This window comes from Equus przewalskii, chromosome 1 (genome assembly GCF_037783145.1).
Source record: "Equus przewalskii isolate Varuska chromosome 1, EquPr2, whole genome shotgun sequence".
NCBI classification, from domain to species: domain Eukaryota; kingdom Metazoa; phylum Chordata; class Mammalia; order Perissodactyla; family Equidae; genus Equus; species Equus przewalskii.
The window spans coordinates 147,922,587-147,943,566 of NC_091831.1; the positions used below are offsets into that span (position 1 = coordinate 147,922,587).

A 20,980-nucleotide genomic window follows, 5' to 3' on the forward strand; every position below is an offset into this window, starting at 1 on the left:
TATCATTAGCTCAATAAAAAAAAAAGAAAAAAGAAAATATTAGAAGGGTCATTTTGTTGATATCTGTGTTTGGATTTGTTTCTACTGTGAACATTTTTGACCTTGTTTATCAATACTTTGACCTTGTTGAATAATATCTTTTAAGAGAGTTATGAGGTGTTTATTACATGGACATGAAGTGACATCTACTATTAGAAAAGTCCTTAAGTAATTTCTTATACTACAAGTTGTTAATTTGCTGACATACTTTGAAGAAATGATTTTTCAGGAACATTGGGAGTCCCAGATAGCTTGCATTAGACCTATATGAAAACCCTATTATTGATAAAATGTCCTAAAACACTCTAAGGGTGAGTTCTAATAAAAATAAAATGGTACTTGTTGATCTGAGTAAATGAGACCAAAATGCATTTGCCCAGTTGAATATAGGAAGATGCTATGAAAAATTCAGATTCCTTGGTTCCTACTTGGGAAAAAGATTCCGTTTCTGTCTTCTTTCAGAGAATCATTAAGCCAAAAGGTGTTAGAACAGCTTAGTAAGACGTGATCATATTTCTTTTGTTTGTGTTAAATCAATATAATGTATTATTGGGGGGGGCCTCCTGGCATTTCAGATCAACTCTCTCGCTTACACATGATCCTGAAGCCATTTATGCTGAGGAGAATCAAGAAAGATGTGGAAAATGAATTGTCTGACAAGGTAAGAAAAGAAGACCTCATGAGTGTAAGCCTTAATAGGCACCAACTTAGGGTTCCAGGGCAAAAAAAATTTGGTAAATGTTTAGTTGAAGGGTAATTAGTTTTACTAAGAGAAGACCTTTAAACTTAAGTGATTCAAAGAAGGCTTAAAATGAGTCAAATAATCAAGGCAAGTAATATTTTTTTCTTCTTTTTGTTTTACGCTTTTTATTATGGAGAATTTGAATTACCAAAATAGAATAGTATAATGAACCCTCTTGTAATCACCACCATACAGCTTCAACATAGCCATCTCTACCCCTCTAGATTATTCTGAAGCAAATCCCAGATGTTTTTTATTTCATATAAGTATTTCCATATGTATCTCTAAAAGATTTGGTCTTCTTTTAAAATACATAACTACATATCATTATCACTCCTAAAAAAGACAATTATTCCATTATAGTATCATATATCCAATGAGTGCTCAGATATCCCCAGTTGTCTTTGTTAGTGTTTCTTTTTCTTTCTTTCTCTTTTTTAAAAAATTAGCTTTTTGAAATAGAATCCAAGCAAGGTCCACACATAGCATTTGCGTGATATGTCTCTTAAATATCTTGTAATCCCTCCCTTCTTTTTTCCTTTGCAATTCTTCATTGAAAAAAATGTAGTTATTTGTTTTCCACATACAGTCATGCGCTGCTTAACCATGAGGATACATTTTGAGAAATGTGTAGTTAGGCAATTTTGTTGTTGTGTGAACATCATAGGGTGTACTCACACAAAACTAGATGTTACAGCCTACTACACACCTAGGCTATATAGTAGGAATCTTAGGAGACCACTGTTGTATATGCAGTCGTTGACTGGAAGGTCATTATGTGGCACATGAGTGTACTGAATTTTCCTAGTTGTATCATTGTGGTCTTGTCTCACATGTTCCTCTGTCTCTTGTATTCTTGCAAACCGAGAGTTAGATTTAGAAGTTTAATGTGCTTTGGGTTGTAATATTTTTTTCTCATACAAGACCAGTAGTTTTGGTTTATAAATGTCTTTTTTTAGATCCTTACCAGACTTCTGTAATTTTCTGTTATCTCCTGTGAATCCTCCCCATATTTTCCTTCCTTCTTCTTTCTCCAAGTTCCCAGTCCTTTGGGGCTTTTCCTGTCTTCCATAGATTCCACCTGTTTCTCATAATTCTGCTCTCTACCTAAAAGACATCTTTCCAGGTTCTTGATAACATCAGGTAGTTCTCCTCTATCACTGCCTGAAGGCTGGATCATTTGAAATTAGTATCTCTGTCTGGAAGATTGTGGTGGGAGTGTATACCTTCAAAGAGAGGAGTAGAAGTATACTTTTGTTTTATTCCTTTTTTTAAAATCTTGATGGCTGTTTTATGAAACTGGCTCATTTTAACTAAAATAGCAGTGTCACACAGATGTATCTGATAGAAGGAAAATACTATACAAAACACTGGATCGTTGGGGCTTTTATATCAGAAAGGGCTTCAAAAACAATAGTTCTGTTATTTAGTGGTCACTAGGGAGGGGATCAGAAGATGTGGTATGATTCTTAACCACTGTGCATAGTATAAATTCCTTAAACATTAGTAATAAATGTGTTATTAAATAATATATTTATTTATTGAACTCTTATTGCCTGTCAGCCACTAATACATAAAGATGAACAGTGTCTAGGTTCTGTTCAGATTTCCAAGGGAGATGAGTACATAAATGACTGTAATACTGTGTCGTAAGACATACAGTGATTATCTATGTGAAGTGTAATGGAAACATGGATAAAGGAGTAGTTCTGTTGGGGAAGGTGGGAGAAGGCATGAAAGCAGAGTGAAGTACCTCTGAAATAATGAGTTGGCGTTTACTAGGAAAGTACGGTAGGAAGGGGGTGCTAGGCAACAAGAGCAATGTGAACAAAGATAGAGCAACATTCAGATATGCAGCGTGTTTGGCAAACATTATTCAGACCATTGTTGCTAAGGTATATAAGAGGACATGGTGATGAGGAGACTGGGACAATAGAGTGAGTTAAATTATGGGAGGCTGCCTCTGACTATGGGATAATTTTTAATATTTTACTATAGGCAGTAATGTACATTGAAGGTTTTTCAGCAGTTGAATTACCTTACAAGATTTGTGTGGAAAGTTTCTTAGAACCAGGAGAGACTGGAGGCAGGAAGACCCCAAAATAATAGCAGTCTAGATTAGGTATGATGAGATTCTGCATTATGGCATGAGAGTGGTCAGAAAGGGTAGTTGGAGGTAAATTTCCAGGTTGACTTGAGGGACTTAGAACATGGTAGAACATGGAGTATGAGACAGAAAGAAAAACCAGAGCTGACTGAAGTTTCTCTTCCAACAACTGAGTGAATTGTAATGCTGTTAACCAATTTAGTAAATTGTGGAAAAGATAATTTTTTTCCTGATATGTCACATAGGCAATTGCTGTAGACTCTCTGAGTGGTACTGTTATTGTAGGTAGTTGAAAATATGGGACTGGGGATGTTTGGGAATGTATTTTTGCAAGTTACTGTGATAGATGGTAGTTGGTGCTATTGGAAATGGAACAGATTGCCCAGGGACAGCATGTAGAGTGAGTGACAAGGGAAGAAAGTCAAGGAAAGAACATTTTTCTGGATAATTAGCCACATCACAGGTTTATAGAGCTATTGAGTTTCTAGAGGTGTGTATTTTGTTTTTTCAATCATAATCTGGCTTGTGTATGTTTTCAACCTTATGCTGATAGTGACTATTCTTAAAAACTGTTTTTCGAAGTATAAATGTTCTTAATTGATTTTTAGATTGAGATTCTAATGTATTGCCAACTGACCAGCCGACAGAAGCTGCTATATCAGGCACTAAAAAACAAAATTTCCATTGAGGATTTATTGCAGTCTTCTATGGGCTCTACCCAGCAAGCACAGACCACCACCAGCAGCCTCATGAATCTGGTCATGCAATTTAGGAAGGTAAGAGCTTAGATCAGCTGCCTTGGAGTTATCTTTATTAATTCATTTCAAGAAAAAGGCTCTGGCCTTGATTCCAGATAAACAAAGTCTGTTAAAAAGAGATGAAAGTGGGAAAGTATATATTTACAAAGGTAAACTTTCATGGTTTGGGATCCCCCATCATTTCATAGAGCAATGTCTGCACAGGACAATGTTGTCTTATCATTTCCCTTCCTCTTAGGTATGTAATCACCCAGAGTTATTTGAACGACAAGAAACTTGGTCTCCATTTCATATTTCCCTAAAGCCATACCAGATTTCAAAGTTTATATACCGTCATGGACAGATCAGGGTCTTCAATCATTCACGGGACAGGTGAGCAAATAGTGATACTTGTTTTACTCTGGGAGTGTTTTTGTAATTTGGGGATATGTGGCTTAGTAAATAAATTTAGTGGAAAATGTTTGAGTTCTCCAACAGTGAGGTATTTAAGCAAAGGGTGGACAACTATTTGTTAAGGGATCTTGTGGTTTATCAGGGGTATAACTGGATGACCTTAAAGGCCCTAGCCCCTTCTGTTGTCCTTTGTGAGTTTTTTTTTATGCTTGAGGAAGATTAGTTCTGAGCTAACTTCTGTGCCAGTTTTCCTCCACTTTACATGTGGGTCACTGCCCCAGCACAGCTGGTGAGTGGTGTAGGTCTACGCCTGGAATCTGAACCTGTGAACCCAGGCCACTGAAGCACAGCATGCCGAACTTAACCACTACGCCACAAGGCCAGCCCCTTCCTTTCTGAATTGAGTAGTGTGCACCTGTGTGCAAATGTGTACTTGCAGCAAGAGAGATCAGCAGATGTCCCTGCCCCAGTACTGGAGTTGCTCTATGGTGGCTTATTTTACACTTGGAATGGCACTTGTTGGAGAACTGATTGGATTTCAAATTAATCAAATTTACCTTCTTCCCAGAATCAGTAAAGGTGAAGTAGTTGTTAATGATAATATGCTAGTGACCACTTGCATTCAGAAAATAGATGTGTAGGTCCATTCTACTCCTGTGAGTGAGGGTGGCCCTAGCTTCTGTATTTTTTAACAAGCTCCCAAAGGATTCTTATGCACATCCACATTTGAAAACCATGAATTTAGAAAGTTCCTTCTGTAGTGAAACAATATAAACAGTATTATCAAAATAATCGTCAATAATATTTAGTATAATAAAACTGAAAGTGAAACACATTTCTTGGGCTTAATTTTAAGAATTCTTTGTCTGTGATAGCTCCAGGCTAATACTAACTACATGGGCAGGGGGAAACAGACCAGAGCTGTAGCGTTGTTTTGTGTAATATAGTATATGGTAACTTACAGTGCTAGAATTATGATTCTCTAAAATAAAATGAGACTACTTTGAACTTGCGTTATCTTCTTATGCCTTTAAGTATTTAGTACTTCCTGACATTTATGCTGTGATTTTTGCCCGGTGATATGGCAACAAACTTTCTTAAAAGAAGAAACAGTTTTGGGGCTGGCCCTGCAGCCAAGTGGTTAAATTTGCACGCTTCGCTTTGGCGGTCCAGGGTTTCGCCAGTTCGGATCCTCAGTGTGCGCCTGGCACTGCTCATCAGGCCATGCTGAGGTGGTGTCCCACATAGCACAACTAGAAGGATCTACAATTAGAATATATGACTATGTACTGGGGGGCTTTGGGGAGAAGGGGAAAAAAAAGATTGGCAACAGATGTTGGCTCACGTGCCAATCTTTAAAAAAAAAAAAAAAAAAGTTGTTAGAAACAGTTTTAAACCTAAAAGATTTTCTTTAGTTTGGAACCTCCAGTCTAGTTAGCTTCCCAATATTTATATTTGGGTTTGGATTTATTTTTTCTACTTACTTTACAGGTGGTTAAGGGTTCTTCTTTCTCCATTTGCACCAGACTACATCCAAGAGTCTCTCTTTCACAGAAAAGGTAAGTGTTTTGATCTTTGGGAAGGAAAGTATGCCAAGAGTTTACCAGGGTCCTGTTTATTTTGCTGAGTGACTGATTTGGAACTAGTAGTGATTTTGCCTGCATGCTAAGCCTTTATTTATAAAATCTTGATAAGATTTAAGTATATTAGTTGTCTTCATCTATAGATGCTATGGTTTGTGGCTATAACAGGAAGCAATTAAAACTTATTACATTGACCTTCCATCTTTGTTTTATACGCACCTCTTAAGAATTTCTTACACCCTTGAAACTTGACAGAGAGAATAATGCAGGATTCTTATTAATGTGACTTAGTCAGTTCCCCCCTCCTTAGTCTAAGGAAAAGAAACTGCTGAATTTTGAGCATTGTCAAAAGCATTAAGGCAAAGGTTCAGAATCTTTCGCCTCTGTCCATTCCTTTCCTTTTCTTTTTCCTGGCATGATAAAAAGAAAGGCAGTTAGCCAAGGATCCCAAAACCCGAAAGGTAACTGATGAGCCAGCTCCACTCTGGCCCATATATGCCATATCTTATAGGTCTGCCTCTTGTACTTGTGATTGTAGTACAAGAATAGGACTTCCATCAAAGTGGCTGGATTGGAACCTTTAGAATATCTTTTGATTTTTAAGTCAAAAGTCAGCAGTTCAGCAAGCTTTAGTTGAGTATTGTCTCTTGGCTTGCTACTAGGTTTAACTTTATCCTTTGATATTCCAGGTGTTAATGAAGAAAGCTGTTTCTCTTTCCTTCGCTTTATTGATGTATCTCCAGCAGAAATGGCAAACCTCATGCTTCAGGGACTTTTGGCCAGGTGAGAAGTTTGTTCACTGTTTGATGAGAGAGCAGTTGGAAATAAACAGGGACAAAGGTTAAATACTGTGAAATTAAATATTTAATATTATATCATCTTAGCCTCTCATTCTTTTCCTATTAATTAAAAATAAAAATTTTATAAGGGAATAACAGTTTTGGTAATTTAATAATTGCATGATTCTTCATGATATACGTTAAATAAAAACTAGGTTCTTCTCCCAAATGCTACCAGAAAGTCTTCAAGTTTTCTTAATTTCTAGTTAGAGTGCCATGTTCTCTTTTCTTCTACAGGGCGAGTGATGGCTGATGATTCTTTTAGTTAGTAGTGACTGCAGCATAGCCCACCTTAAGTGTTCTGGGAAACTTAGTTCTATGTTCCTTTTCTTTGGAATAATGGCTTTCACTTATTTTATTACTTTGTATTTATGTAATAGATAGTGACCTCATTAGGAAAGGCTGTCTCCCTAATATGAGGATATTTTTATGATAGTTTCTGTGATAGAGTTGAACATTCTTAACACTAAGAGGAGCTTTACGGAGGATTTTAGTTTTCATATTAGCAAACCAAGTCATGCCAAAGGTAGAATTTATAGAACAAAAGTATGAAACAGCTTTATCTGCAAGTAGGAAAGAACTGCTTCTAAAACGCTCAAGATTTACAAAAGAAACATGATAAGGAGAGAGAAGGTTCCTCGCTGCTATGAACTACCCTCAAACCGCCATGGAGCACTGAATAAGCATGTCTGCTGTGGTTTGTTTCAGATGGTTAGCTCTTTTCCTGTCTCTGAAAGCCTCCTACAGGCTCCATCAGCTGCGCTGCTGGGGAGAGCCAGAAGGGGAGAGCCAGCAGAGATACCTGAGGAACAAGGATTTCCTTCTTGGGGTTAATTTTCCACTCTCCTTTCCCAACCTTTGCAGCTGCCCTTTGTTAAAGGTAAGCAATTATTTCAGCACCAGTTACCCATGTAGTACTGTCTTCCCTTTTCTTTGAATCAGTAAAAGTAATAGTAAAGTAAATGATAGCCTAAAAGAGCCGAAAAGTTCTCACAGGAGTGGAGCAGGGTATTGTTATGACTTACTATATTTAATAAACGTGTTTTGTATGTATATAATTATATGTGTGTATGTATATGTATTTAATATATATACTGCTTATAACTTTATTGTAAAGTACACAGATCGTAATTGTACAACCCTCTAAGTTTTTACATCTGTATGTACTTGTGTAACAACTACCTAGATTAAAGTATAGAACATTTCCAACACCCAGAAGTCTCCCTCATGCTTCTTCTCATTTAATGCCTCTAGTTAGAACAAACCAACAAATAAAGGTAATCACTGTTCTGCTTCTATCATCACAGATTATTTTTTCCTGTTTTTGAACTTTATGTAAATGGAATTTTCCAGTATGGACTCTTATGTCTGATTTCTTTCTCAATATTATATCTGAGATTCATCCATGTTGCATTATAGCATTCTTTTTTAATGCTATGAAGTGTTCCATTGTGTGAATACCACAATTTATTAATCTGTTCTACTATTGGTGATATTTAGGTTGCTTGTTGTTTGGGACTGTTATGAATAAAAGTGCTATGCACATTCTTGTACATGTGTTTTGATGAACATAAGTACTAATTTCTTTGTGGTTTAGATCCAGGAATGAGATTCTTGCATCATCACGTATATGTATATTCCATTTCTTTGAATTTGTAGTGGTATCTCATAGTGATTTTAAATTGCATTTCCCTGAAAAGTAATGATGTTGAGCACTTTTTCATATAATCGTTGGCCATTGTAGAGTAGGTGAGGGGGAAAGTGACAGGAAATAAGGTTTTAGAGGTAGGTCCAGATCATATGGGCCTCATAAGTTGTTGCTAAGCATTATAAGTTTATTCAAATGAAATGGGTAATGCTGGAGAGTTTTGAGAAGAGATTTGTATGTTTATTTATTATCATCCTTTAACTGGATTAAAAATTTAGAAGGAAGGACATTTTCCTTGCATCCCCTAGAAAATTGAATGACTCCTTAGTCTTATGGTTAACTACTATTGAATGCAGGCTGCTCTTCGGCTGGATCTAGTGTTTGTCCCTGGTACACTGAAGAGCCTATATGGTTTCCTCCTTTTCGATTTTCCCAGTTGGTTTCTCAAGCTTTGCTCCTTGTACTTTTTTGGATTCTGGAGATGAGATCAGTAATACAAAAGGAGAATAGAATTGGGTTCCAACATATTTGGAATAATGTAGTGACTGGTGGCAGGGTGACTTCCTACTAGTGAAATATTGACATTCCTGATGAAGAGTTGCTTAATCTCCTATAGACCACTTAGTAATGTATGTTAATACAGTTAGGAATTTACCACTTTTATTTTTGGTACAGAAAGTACCATCCTCCCAAGGGTTTATTATGCCCTATTGTGTAGACACCTGCATCTTACTTAACACTCAAAGATGTGCATCATTTATTTGTATTCTTCTGTTTCTGAAAATTCAGAGCAACTAATCAGTGACATCCTTGTATGAATTAATGAATTTCCTGAGAAATGCAGATGTGGACAGTGTGCTTTATGGGAAATTGGCAGTGAAATCTTCAAGTTTACCTAATAGAAGTTAGATTCACTTCCATTTCCTCTTCTTTAATTTTGTTTTGTGTTGTGGATAGACATTTACTTTTGTAGTGGCTTAGAATGTACCCTGAGTTATTGAGCCAGTGGGCCATAGGTAGCTGAAAGCTAATCATACATGTTTAGAGACACTGTTCTGCTTTTGGTCTTATTATCCTTATCTCCAACTTACATATACTGAGATAGCAGCTAGGCAATGTATTTTGCCAGAGTTTATTATCTATCTATTCTAAGAAATCTCTGCTTTCAACTAAGCAGAATGATCTTTATATGGTATCTAGCCTTAAAGGTTAGCCCAGGTTCTGAATAAAGAATTATTTTGTTGAAGCTCCCTGTGTAACAGTTAATAAAAATATAACAAAGCCCATTGTATTTGTGACTTTTGAAGTGTGATCATGACTCAGGTCAAGAATATTTTACATCACCATCTGTATGTGTGTAGACATACCAAATATTACATACACGTACATAAACTTTTAAAACAAAGTATTTACAAAACAACACTTAACCTCATATAAGCACACCCCGATTTTTTCTTTTACGACTATTTTATTTTATTTTTCTTTAAAGATTGGCACCTGAGCTAACCATCTGTTGCCGATCTTTTTTTTCTTCTTCTTCTTCTCCCCAAAGCCCCCAAGTACGTAGTTGTATATTCTAGTTGTAGATCCTTCTGGTTGTGTTGTGTGGGACGCCACCTCAGCATGACTTGATGAACGGTGCCATGTCTGTGCCCAGGATCCAAACGGATGAAACCCTGGGCCACCGAAGTGGAGTGCATGAACTTAACCACTTGGCCACGGGGCCGACCCCTATGATTATTTTTTTAATGTTAGTTGGAACCTACTGAAAATTAATTTCATGACCCTTACTATTCACAGTTTGAAAAATACAAAGCACTGGACGAATGCACAATATTAAAATAGCCAGAGGACTAGATAAAGAGAGTCACAATGTAGAAGATTCTGGATCATTCTTTTTAATAGTAAGAAAGGAAAGAAACTGACATTTTGGGACTTAAGACAGAATCTCGCTTTCTGAATATGAAAGAGAAGACTAGAAGTCCCTCAGAGAGCAGTATTCACATTGCATTGCAGTTACCCTGACATGTAGTTAGCAACTAGGTCTATCTGTGTCTCAGTTTCTGCTATGTACCTGTTATATCCCCGGTATTTAAAGATAGTTACAAATAAATAATTTTGAAAGAACCAACTGATTCAAACTTGAGCGAAGTAATTTATTATGGGGACAACTATCCCCCAGAACAGCTTTGTTAGAATATGCCTATCAGTACTATCATGCTGTTTCTCACACTGGTTTCTCTGAACTGAGTTTTCCTTATTCAAGAAACATGTCTCTAGAGAACTTTGGTGTTTTGTCTGTTTTGCAAAAAAGAGAAGGAAATTTTGGACACCTAATCCTTTAGAACAGATAAGCAAAATTCATTAATTGAGAATAAAGTTAATGTTAAAACTTAAGATGCATGATATTTTAGCATACATACATACGTCAAAACCACACTTCCAAATTTCATAATCTACTCTGATCCTGCCAGTTTTCAGTTTTTTTAAAAAACATGATTGAAAAAAATGAGTCTTTCTTAAAAAAGATAACTCATCAAATATGGACAGGAGTGCTGAGACTTAAATGTAATAATTATCTTTTGTGCTGATGTTTGAATTTGTCGCTTAGTTTTAAAAACAAGGTCTTGGTTTCTTTTTGTTGCTTTTTATGGGATAAATTCATCGTGTGTGCTTTGTGTCTTTCATTCCTGATGTGACTTGCTTGCTGTCATTGTCTACAAAAATACTTCTGGCGTTGTTAATACAGTTTACAAATCCTGTGAAAGACCTCTGCTTAAATAGGAATCCTACTACTGTGGAATTAGAAAATTTTTTATTTTCAGAGAAAACAGACTTACAACTATTTTCAGCAAATGTCCTGAAAATATAACTCGAGAGGTATTTTCTGTAGTTCCTATGGTGAATTAGAAACTCAGGTAGAACAAGAAAAGTCTTGAAAGATTAGAAAAGGACCAACATATAAATGTGGGGTCCATTTTTAAAGCTTGAGGGTGTAGGAAGACAACTCGAAAGTGATAACCAGTACCCCTAACTAAGTTATTAGGGAGGTTTAAAAACATTTTTTTCTTTTTTTTTTTTGAGAAAGAGTAGCCCTGAGCTAACATCTGCCACCAATCCTCCTCATTTTGCTGGGGAAGACTGGTCCTGAGTTAACATCCGTGCCCATCTTCCTCTACTTTATATGTGGGACGCCTGCCACAGCATGGCTTGCCAAGCAGTGCGTAGCTCTGCATCTGGGATCCAAACCAGTGAACTCAGGGACACCAAAGCAGAACATGTGAATTTAACCGCTGCGCCACCGTGCTGGCCCCTAAAAACATTTTTTTCTAACGAAATTAATTAGTAACTATTTGAACTCATGATTCTAAGCAGCTAACTTGATTCTGAAAAGATGACCATTTGTTTTCCTTTAGCAGATAAACAGGCCAGGTAGATTAGAGAGACAGGGAGAAGTAATAGGTATGATATGTTAAAAATTTTAAGCCTTTTTTCTTGTTGCCTTGACTGTCCTTCTAGAGATATTAACATGCATATAAGAAAGTGCACAAATAATAAGTGTACATACAGCTTGATAACTTCACAAAACACTACCAGAACTCTACTTCAGAAGCCCCTTCATGCCCACTTCCATTCACTGTTCCTCTGCACTGCCCTCCCCACAAGAGTTACTGCAGGCAAATGCTTGGGTGGTTTCTAGCTTTTGTTATTACAAATAGTGCTGCTATGAACATTACACTCCTTTGGGTGAAAATTCATGTGCATTTTTAGGGTGTATATCTAGTAGTCAAATTACTGGGCCAAAGGGTATGCGTATGGTCGTCATTAATAGATAATGCCAAACAATTTTCTAAAGCAATTGCGCCACTTTTCACTCCCATTAACAGTGTGCAAGAGGTTTTAGTTGCTTCATGTCCTTTCCAGAATGTGATGTTGTTTCCTGTTCATTTTAGCCCTTCTGTGTGGTATCTCATTGTGGCTTTAAATTACATTTGCCTTATGAATAACGATATGAATAACCTTTTCTAATGCTTATTGGCCATTTGGATAACCTCCTTTATGAAATGCCTATTCAACACCTCTGCTTATTTTTCTATTAGGCTGTCTGTATTTTTCTTAGTGATTTGTAGTTCTTTATGTATTGCAGACATCTTTTACTCTGTAGCTTTGTTTTTTGCTCTCAGTGGTGTCTTTTGTTAAGTAGTTAACATTTTTTGTGTCCTGTTGAGTAAATATTTGCCTATACCAAGGTCGTGAAGATAATCTGTATCTTTCTTCAAAAAGTTTTTTTATTTTCCTTTTGCCTTCAGATTTACACAAGGAATTCGGGTTTTTTGTCATTTTTTTTGCATATAGATATCCATATCCACTTGACTCAACTCCATTTATTAAAGAGACCATCCTTACTGCACTGCAGCGTCACTTTTGTTGAACAGGTGCCTGCATATGTGTAGGTCTGTTTCTGGGCTCTCTTCTGTTCCATTAGTCCATTTGTCTGTCCTTGAGCCAGCACCACCCTATATTAATAGCTATAGCTTCATAATAATTCTTGATAACTAGTAGCATAGTCCTCTACCTTTGTTTTCTTCAATATTGCCTTGACAATTCTTGGGCCTTGGCATTTTCATGTAAATGTTAGAATCAGCTTATAAATCTTATTTTAAACTTCTTATCAGCAATATGAATAGTGTAGGCCAGTGGTCCCCAAATGTTTTTTGATTATGTCCCCGTTATTAAAACATTCTTAATCCATGTCACCAGTACCAATGTATTATTTCCTTTAAAATGATATACATGTACTAACATATTAATGTTATTTACATTGTGAAATTTGCATTTGCTTTCTTTGGAGACCACTGATCTGGATGGTAAATTGAAGCCTAATCTAGTAAGGAATGGTGATAGAGGGGAGGACCCAATATTAGCTGGAGAAAGTACTCCCTTTTTTTTCACATATGCTTCACTCTTACGCTGTTTTCAGTTGTTTGATCTCAAGTGTCAGTGGGATTGGGTGAATGGGCACATTGATGTATGTCAGAACAGCTTATCGATTGAATGAATCTCCAGTGGCAAAATGTGGTCCTGCTTAATGGTTGAATGTTGTGTCTAATTCTCCTTTTTTCCTCTGGTCCAGGCTGCCTTCAGAATAGCCTCCTCCAAATGTCAGTCTACTCCTGCAGAGAGAAGGCACATGTAATTAATGTTTACAAACCTGTCATGCACCAGTGTCTACTCTGGGCAAGGTGTGTTAACGGTCATGGTCCCTGTTTTCTGGTTTGAAAAATCATTCATGCATATACAAACTTAAAAAGACTTTAAAAATAAAAGTGATTCAGGATAAGAGTTGAAAGAAGACATAACTAACTGTCAGATTAATGGTAGATGATTAGTGGTAAAGTTCAGAATGGGAGATCACTTTAGGTTGAAATGGGCAAAAAAGTCTTTACAGAAATGATATTGTTTAAGCTGGCTCTTGAGTGGTAGGTATCTAGATAGGAGGAAGGATATTCCAAGTTAAAGATTTGAGGCAAAATAAAGGACAGCGTGAGAAAAGGGGCCAGAAAGGTAAGGTGTGGGAATCTTTGAATGCCAGTCTATTAGGGTTCAGATATTAAATCAGAAGTCTCAGCCCTTTTTTGGCTTACTTTCTTCAACAGATGCTAGTCCTGGGGGAATAAAGTTTTAGTGGCTACTGTCAAGCCATGGGAAGGAGTTATCTGGTAAATGGCTTCAGGAAGGCCACTAAATCACTCAGGTCATTACAGCACTCCAGTAGGGATCTCTGCCATTGGTATTTGATGAAGATTAATCTCAGAGTATGATATGAGGAAAGATTAGACACAGGGGTCCACGTTAAGGAGGATATTAAGCAAAAGTTCCAAGTATCAGGTACTGGGACCCAACAGAAATGGTTATAACCAAAAGGTTATAAAGAAAGGGTCAAGGGACTCTGATTGATTTGTATATGGTGAGCGTTGGCAGTGGAGCAATCATTTCCAAAACCCAGAATTCAAGAGAGGATTCAGAGGGAACGGCAAATTCGATAGCAAGTGTAAAGCAAACACTTAGGAATGAGATTAGGAACTCTTTGATGTTATGAGTGCAGGGAGAACAGAGAAGGCCCAGGTGCAAGGATTTACAGGGGACAGATTCTGGTTAGGAAGTGGTAAGAGTGGGTAATGAAGTATGACAGTTAAAAAGAAGAATAGGAACATATTTCAGGAGGGATAGTTGCATTTAAGCCACAGTTGAGTTTGTAAGAGAGAGGAGACTCGGCTTTGAAGACTGAAAAGGAAGAAGGCAACAAAGGGGGAAATTGAACATGCAAGAGAGATGATAGAGATGCGGAAAGTGGTTAACTGCTCTTTTTATATGGTAGAAACTCGGATGAATAGTGGTAGGAGCTCTGTAATTAACAGAAAGATCCTTGCCTACGACAAAGAATATTTTATAATGCCCGGAAAGACCAAAACTAAACTTAACATGAAAAAAAAGTGCTATTAAGCAGTTCTGTCATTTTTTTTCCTCTTCATTCTATTTTATCCTCCAAGTGAGAACATGATTTGGATGTTTGGAAATTTTATATAGTCCTTCTTGTCCTTGTAGCCTTGGTTATTTTAGGCACTTTGCCTAAAATAAGGTTAAATAAGTGTTTGTTGAATGACTTAGTGAGTGTTGGTACATTGTATTAGTGTTAGTTTTCCCTTTAGAACTTTGCCTATTCTCATCTGAGGGAATGTCCTTCAGCCTAAAATTATAAGTATAATCTTATTCAGTATTTAAAACAGAATTTTGTGAAGAGTTTTAACTTGTCCATGGAGGTTGGGAAACGTGGGTGGGATTGGTAACTTGTTTGATTATTCCTTGATTTTATTGTACATCAGTTATTTTTGCCCTGCATTTGAGCTGAGAACTAGAGGCGTTTCTTGGAGTGAGGAATGCCAGCAGAAAGAAGCTAATGTTTAGAAATCTCAAGAGTAATTGCAGAAAGGGTCCATTGTGGATGTTAGCCCCTATAGTAGTTATCTATGCCCATATAACAAATTGCTCCAAAACTGAGCATGTTAAAACAATAAACATTTAATATCTCACAGTTTCTGTTGGTTAGGAATTTGGGAGCAGCTTAGGTAGGTGGTTCTGGCTCAGAAAATCAACTGGAGCCGTAGGATCTGCTTCCAGGTAATTTACTTACATGCCTGACAAGTCGGTGCTGGCTGTTGGCTGGAGACCTCAGTTCTTTGCTTTGTGGACTTTTCCATGGGGCTGGCTGCTTGAGTGTCCTTATGGCATGGCAGCTGGCTTTCCCAGAGTGAGTTATTTAAGAGAGAGCTAGCAAAGAGGAGCCACAATGCCTTTTGTGACCTGGTTTTGGGAGTTGTTAAGTCTGGCCCACACTCAAGGGGAGGGGGAATTAGGGTCTTACCTTTTGAAGTGAGAGTATCAGAATTTGTGGACATATCTTAAAATGACCACAGCCCCTTACTGTTGGGCTGATGCTTTTATATTAGTTACTTGATTATAAAGTTTGTTTTGGTATTCCCTGTTGTGAGATCTTGGCTTAGGCTATAGATGGTTCTGACTGTGACACCATGAAAGTTCTTAAACTGGAAAGGATGTTGGTGTCTCTCCCTGCTCTCCATGTCACCCGTCTGTTCAGTTTTATTAGCCACAGCAAATGTCTGCTGGGGAAGATGTTAAATACAGTATAATATCTGGCTTTCAAATTCAACAGGAATTTGTTGCTTATAAGCCCTAACTCCTTGTGAGCAAATTTTTTTTCATTGCAAGCTCTGTTCTATTCTATATCTTGCATTTTCATTTGATTTTCCAACTTAGTTCTGATTATGTAATTTTGATTATTCATAAACGTAATACTGAAGAGATGCTGTTTCTCCACCTCCTTGTTCTGCTTTCTTTTGTGGTACTAGGAAATGGAGCGGCCCTTTTTTAATAGCAACATAAACACAAATTTTATTTCAGAGTTTTAATGAAAGAATATCTGAATTGAATCCAGATTCCATGTTCAAAGTCAGTCTTAATAATGAAATTTGGGGTTATTCTTAAGTAGACAGACCTGAGAGAAGACACAGGGGAAAATGCTAACATTGGAAGTGAGTGTCAGGATTCTTTCTCTTGTACTATTCAAATAATAATTTCCAATAAAATTCCTTTGGAGCTACCAAAGTAGCTTTCAGTTAATTTTCCCGTATTCAACTTTGTCCTCTTAATGCAGAAAATCCTTTATTCTGTTCTCTTCCGTGCCTTCATTTGTTTTATAAAGATGAGTAGGTATTATTCCAGCGCCTGTCTCCTAAATACAGCTTCCTATCATCAGATCAAGGTAAAAGACTTTGTTATTATTCCTCTGAGGAGACAGATAGTATGCATTGACTTAGCTCCATGTTGCCATCTTGTTCTTGGTAAACTATCTCAGACCACGTGCTACCTGAGTCGTATTCAGCAATCTGACCCCATCCTCCCTTCTTCCTTTCCTCCATGGATGTGAGTGAATCTGGGCAGAGAGAAACTCTGTTTGTTTCCCCCAATGTGCCTGTGAAACCCTTGTTCTCACCCTGCGGTAAATAGTAAATTTGAATTCTGTGTTAAGAGTTCAAGGAAGTATTATTCTTATAATACTGGCTTTGGGATGATACATAAACATGAAGGAACCAAGAACTAGGCTAAGGACACAGATCAGATGACACTTTGGGGTGTTTTGAACGAAGTTTAGGGCCTTTTAAAATCTCTTTCTTGATGTGGAATGTTGTCTCATATTTTCTTCTCTTGTGATGCTGGTAGAGCAAAAGCCACCATGGTTCCTGGTGTTCCACTTAATTTCACCATGCTCCATCTTGCTTTACTGGTGAGAATTTCAAGAAGGAATAGTATTTAGTTGAAAACTTTCATAAATTCGTTCTCACACACCTCCCTCCCCACCGTGGGCTCTGGCCAGAGCTCCTTTCTTGTACAGTTTTGCTAGTTAGAGTGCAGGTTTCACAGAGGAGTCTGTTTTTTTCTTTTCAATCTTGTTTTGCTTAAAAGAATAGGGGCAAAGCCCAAAATCTCTAAGAAGTATATCATTTAGTCATCTTTTGGGGAGGCAGAACAGATTTTATACTATGTCCAGTTAAATGTCATGTTAAAAATGATGATTGGCAGACACAGAGTACCAGCATTGATTCTGTCTCCAGTCTCAGGCACAATGAAACTGTTGTCATGGTAATGGTCTACTTGGGCATCATATGTGTTGAAAGCTTTATATACTCTACAACTCTTAGTGAGCCAGCTAGCTTATAGAAATTGGAGGCATTTCAGATTTTGCGATTGAAAATACACAGAAGGATCTGAAGATAAAGAATTGTTTTGATGGCCTGTCTGGTGGCATAGTGGTTAAGTTTGTGCACTCTGCTTCAGTGGCCTGGGTTTGCAGGTTTGGATCCTGGGCACGGACCTAGCACCACTCATCAAGCCATACGGTGGCGACATCCCGCATAAAATAGAGAAGATTGGCACAGATGTTAGCTCAGTGACAATCTTCCTCAAACAAAAAGAGGAAGATTGACAACAGGTGTTAGCTCAGGGCCAATCTTCCTCACCAAAAACCAAAAAAAAGTTTTGAAAAGAGTAGTGTGTATTTAAGTTTTAAACACTATTCTCAATTAAATGCTTGAGAGCTTTGACTAGCTATTGATGAAGAATCCCCCAAACAGGAAGTTTTCAAAACTCTTCCGCTACATGTTAATTTGCAACTACAGTATCTGTATCTGTCATTATTTCCTGAGCTCATGAGAGCTGCCAGCATCCCTGTGAAAAGCTCTGGGAAGCCATTGTGTTCAGGGTTTTTCTGTATTTTATTTTCCCCCTTTTTGTTTGGTCACTTAAAATATCTGTGAAAATAGAATCCATGTGCCCTTGCAGTTGATCTGTAAACACTACGCCCTTTCATTTACAGTGAGACCTTTGCTGTGTATCTAAGTTTGATGTATTCTTTAAGAACAAAAGCTGGAAGTTAATTTCTAAGTAATTAAGACCTGATGTTAACATAAGTATTCTTTTTAATTTTAAACAAGACATAGCAAAGTTTGGTCTCTTGTTAAATGGATAAGTATGTATCTGAGGGGGAACATCTGTGTGTTTTCTGTGCTACACTGTGGCAAGAAGTGTGCAGCTGTGCGGCCTATCATCTTGCCCTACTTATTTTCTCCTGAGATTTTTGTATGGTGCCAAAAGACTCTGTGCAAAAGCCTAACTTCACTGCTATGTGCATATTCTAGTGCTGGCAGCAAGACACACACAGCTGCCAGTGCCTACAGGGTAACAAGACGTTCAAGAGCATGAGGATGGGAAAAACAGCATAGCAAAATCTTTGACTATGTTATAACAAAGTCACATCTCCCATAGTGTGACATTCTGTTTTTCTTTCTAATTTGTTTTAGGCCAAAATAGACAAAAGAAGTTATGAACCTTCTTTTCTATTCCTACCCCGCCAAGCATCCTACTCAATAGTATTTAAGATGTCCTTTGTGTTTTGTGTTAAGCATTAAATTTTTCTCTATCTAGCAGTTCATGCCATTATATGAAGGAATGTGGGTGGTGTGGTACCAAGGACCACCTATACTAAGGAAGATTTAATGGAACAAATGTTAAGGGAAAATAATCTAGAAAAGAATAGATTGAGTAAAATATGCTGGCAGTAGTCAGGGTTTCTCAAAGGTAAGACTGTATGTTGAGCATTTTGAGCTAGTGAATTATTAATTTTTTTAATCCGGTATTAGAAAGCTACAAATCATCCTGACAAGTTACTCCCAGTGAGAATACCATCTTAACCAAGCTCACATAAGACAAGTGAACATGTTCTAATTTGGGAATGACCACCCTTAGAAATTGAATTATCTTTAGATTTTTTTCCCGAAAGGTATCACAAATAACATACTGTGTTAAAAGGATTCCCTACAGTGAATGGTGTATCCCTTTCTTATTAATAACTACAGTGTTGAAGAGAAAATAACTGAGGGGAATGTTCGTTTTTTTCATCCTTTACCTTTATACTCTAAGAATGAGGTAAGAAACAGACTTCTGTTGGATTTTGCCATTTGAGAATGCTTAAAATGAGAGTGACTTTAAGAGATCCCTGACAGAGATATTCTTTAGTTACAGCTCTTTAGAAATTAGTAAAGAATTCATAGGTCTTTAGGTCAGTTACTGCTGCTATCTCAGCCACCTGGGTGGCAGTGGACACCCGACTAGCAGCCCTGAACTGCTACTGTAGCTGGATGACAGGAGCAGTGATTGCTAAACTTGTGTCGTCTCTTCTCTCCATTCCCCCTGGGAGGGACAAGAGGAACTCCTGCTGACAGTCAGAAATACACTTTCAGGGGGCTGGCCCCGTGGTCGAGTGGTTAAGTTCGCGCGCTCCGCTGCAGGTGGCCCAGTGTTTCGTTGGTTCGAATCCTGGGCGCGGACATGGCACTGCTCATCAGACCACGCTGAGGCAGCGTCTCACATGCCGCCACTAGAAGGACCCACAACGAAGAATATACAACTATGTACTGGGGGGCTTTGGAGAAAAAAAGGAAAAAATAAAATCTTTAAAAAAAAAAAAAAAAAAGAAATACACTTTCAGAAAACAAGAATATTGGCTCATTTTTTTACCTTCATCTATGCATCAGCAATAGGATTCTTGTAGTAATGTTCCCAGGTGTTTGGTAGTCAGTATTAGAAGAACAGAGTGAGACCTAGTCTGATAATCTTCATAATGATCCTCACGCTAGGCATTCACATGATGATGGACGTAAACATTGGAGAGGTGGATGAACTTCAAGGCAGATGCTAGCCAACATAAAGATGAGAACACTGATATTATTGAAAAACTCTATCAGAAGGTTAAAATTCTTTGCTGGGTAATGACAGGGACCTCATCAGCTAGAGAAAAGGGTCAAGAACATCAAAGCTTCATGGGCCCAGTGTTGCAATAAAGTGTCATAAAGACTTCCATAGTATGATTTAAAACCACTGAAGATGGCCCAGCTCTGCTGGAAACAATTAGAGCCTTTCAGTTTGTTCATGACTGTTGTTTAGAAGATGCTTATTGGTTCGTGGAAGCAGACTATGATGCACATGTCCTACTAGACAACTTGAGATGGCTTATCTTAAACTATGATCCTGAAGAACCCATTTACTTCCGGAGAAGATATGTACCGAACAAGGAAAGCTTGAAGAGATTTGGTACTGGAAGCTTTTGGTACTTGAATTAGAACTATTATTCTCCTGCAGAGGGTCCTGATTGCTGTTCATCGTGCAGTTTGTTTTCTTGACCTTACAACAATATATAAATTTGACTACCTTGTGTATTATCTTCATCCGTGTGGTTATTAGGTTATCAACCTACCTTACTGGAGATACCAGTAAAACAAATCAGTGAAGTCATCAAGAATGAAGATCTGAAGATAAAATGTCTAACATTGCACTGCAGAAAGCACTGCATCTGCAATATAGAACACTGTGCTCCCACTGACCAACGCTTTATGTGTGAACATTCCATACTTGAAAAAGTCTTTCATAAGAATGGCTGTAAATTAAATCTTTAACATTAGCTTTAAGTCTGTTAAAAATGTATTGGTACAGTAATATAAATGAAGAATTTATATTTTTTAAATGGTGGTCAGGTAGAGGAACTAAACAGATATTGTATTGATGTCACCAAAGTAAAACAGCTAAACTTGCTAGAACTACACTGCACTGTTAGTACACGTATGTGATGCTAAACAGATCTGCCTTAAAGAAAAAGAGGGAATTATTGTTGGTCATTGTTTTTAACTCAAGACATGAGTTTGCATCCACAGTATAACAAATGAACCAAACTTCCCCCTAC

The 20,980-nt window shown here is 37.4% G+C and overlaps 1 protein-coding gene and 1 pseudogene across 2 annotated transcripts in view; both read left to right on the top strand.

Annotated features, from left to right (window-relative positions):
* The window catches only part of INO80 (INO80 complex ATPase subunit), a 126,379-nt gene that overhangs the window by 59,483 nt on the left and 45,916 nt on the right, over positions 1-20,980 (top strand). For both annotated transcript variants that reach the window (XM_070583754.1, XM_070583762.1), the window contains exons 19-24: positions 615-700; positions 3,497-3,664; positions 3,885-4,018; positions 5,531-5,598; positions 6,312-6,405; positions 7,170-7,341. In XM_070583754.1, coding sequence (XP_070439855.1) covers positions 615-700; positions 3,497-3,664; positions 3,885-4,018; positions 5,531-5,598; positions 6,312-6,405; positions 7,170-7,341 — 722 coding nt within the window. The remainder of the gene's footprint in view (positions 1-614; positions 701-3,496; positions 3,665-3,884; positions 4,019-5,530; positions 5,599-6,311; positions 6,406-7,169; positions 7,342-20,980) is intronic.
* LOC139077206 (glycoprotein-N-acetylgalactosamine 3-beta-galactosyltransferase 1 pseudogene) lies at positions 12,078-20,457 on the top strand (annotated as a pseudogene).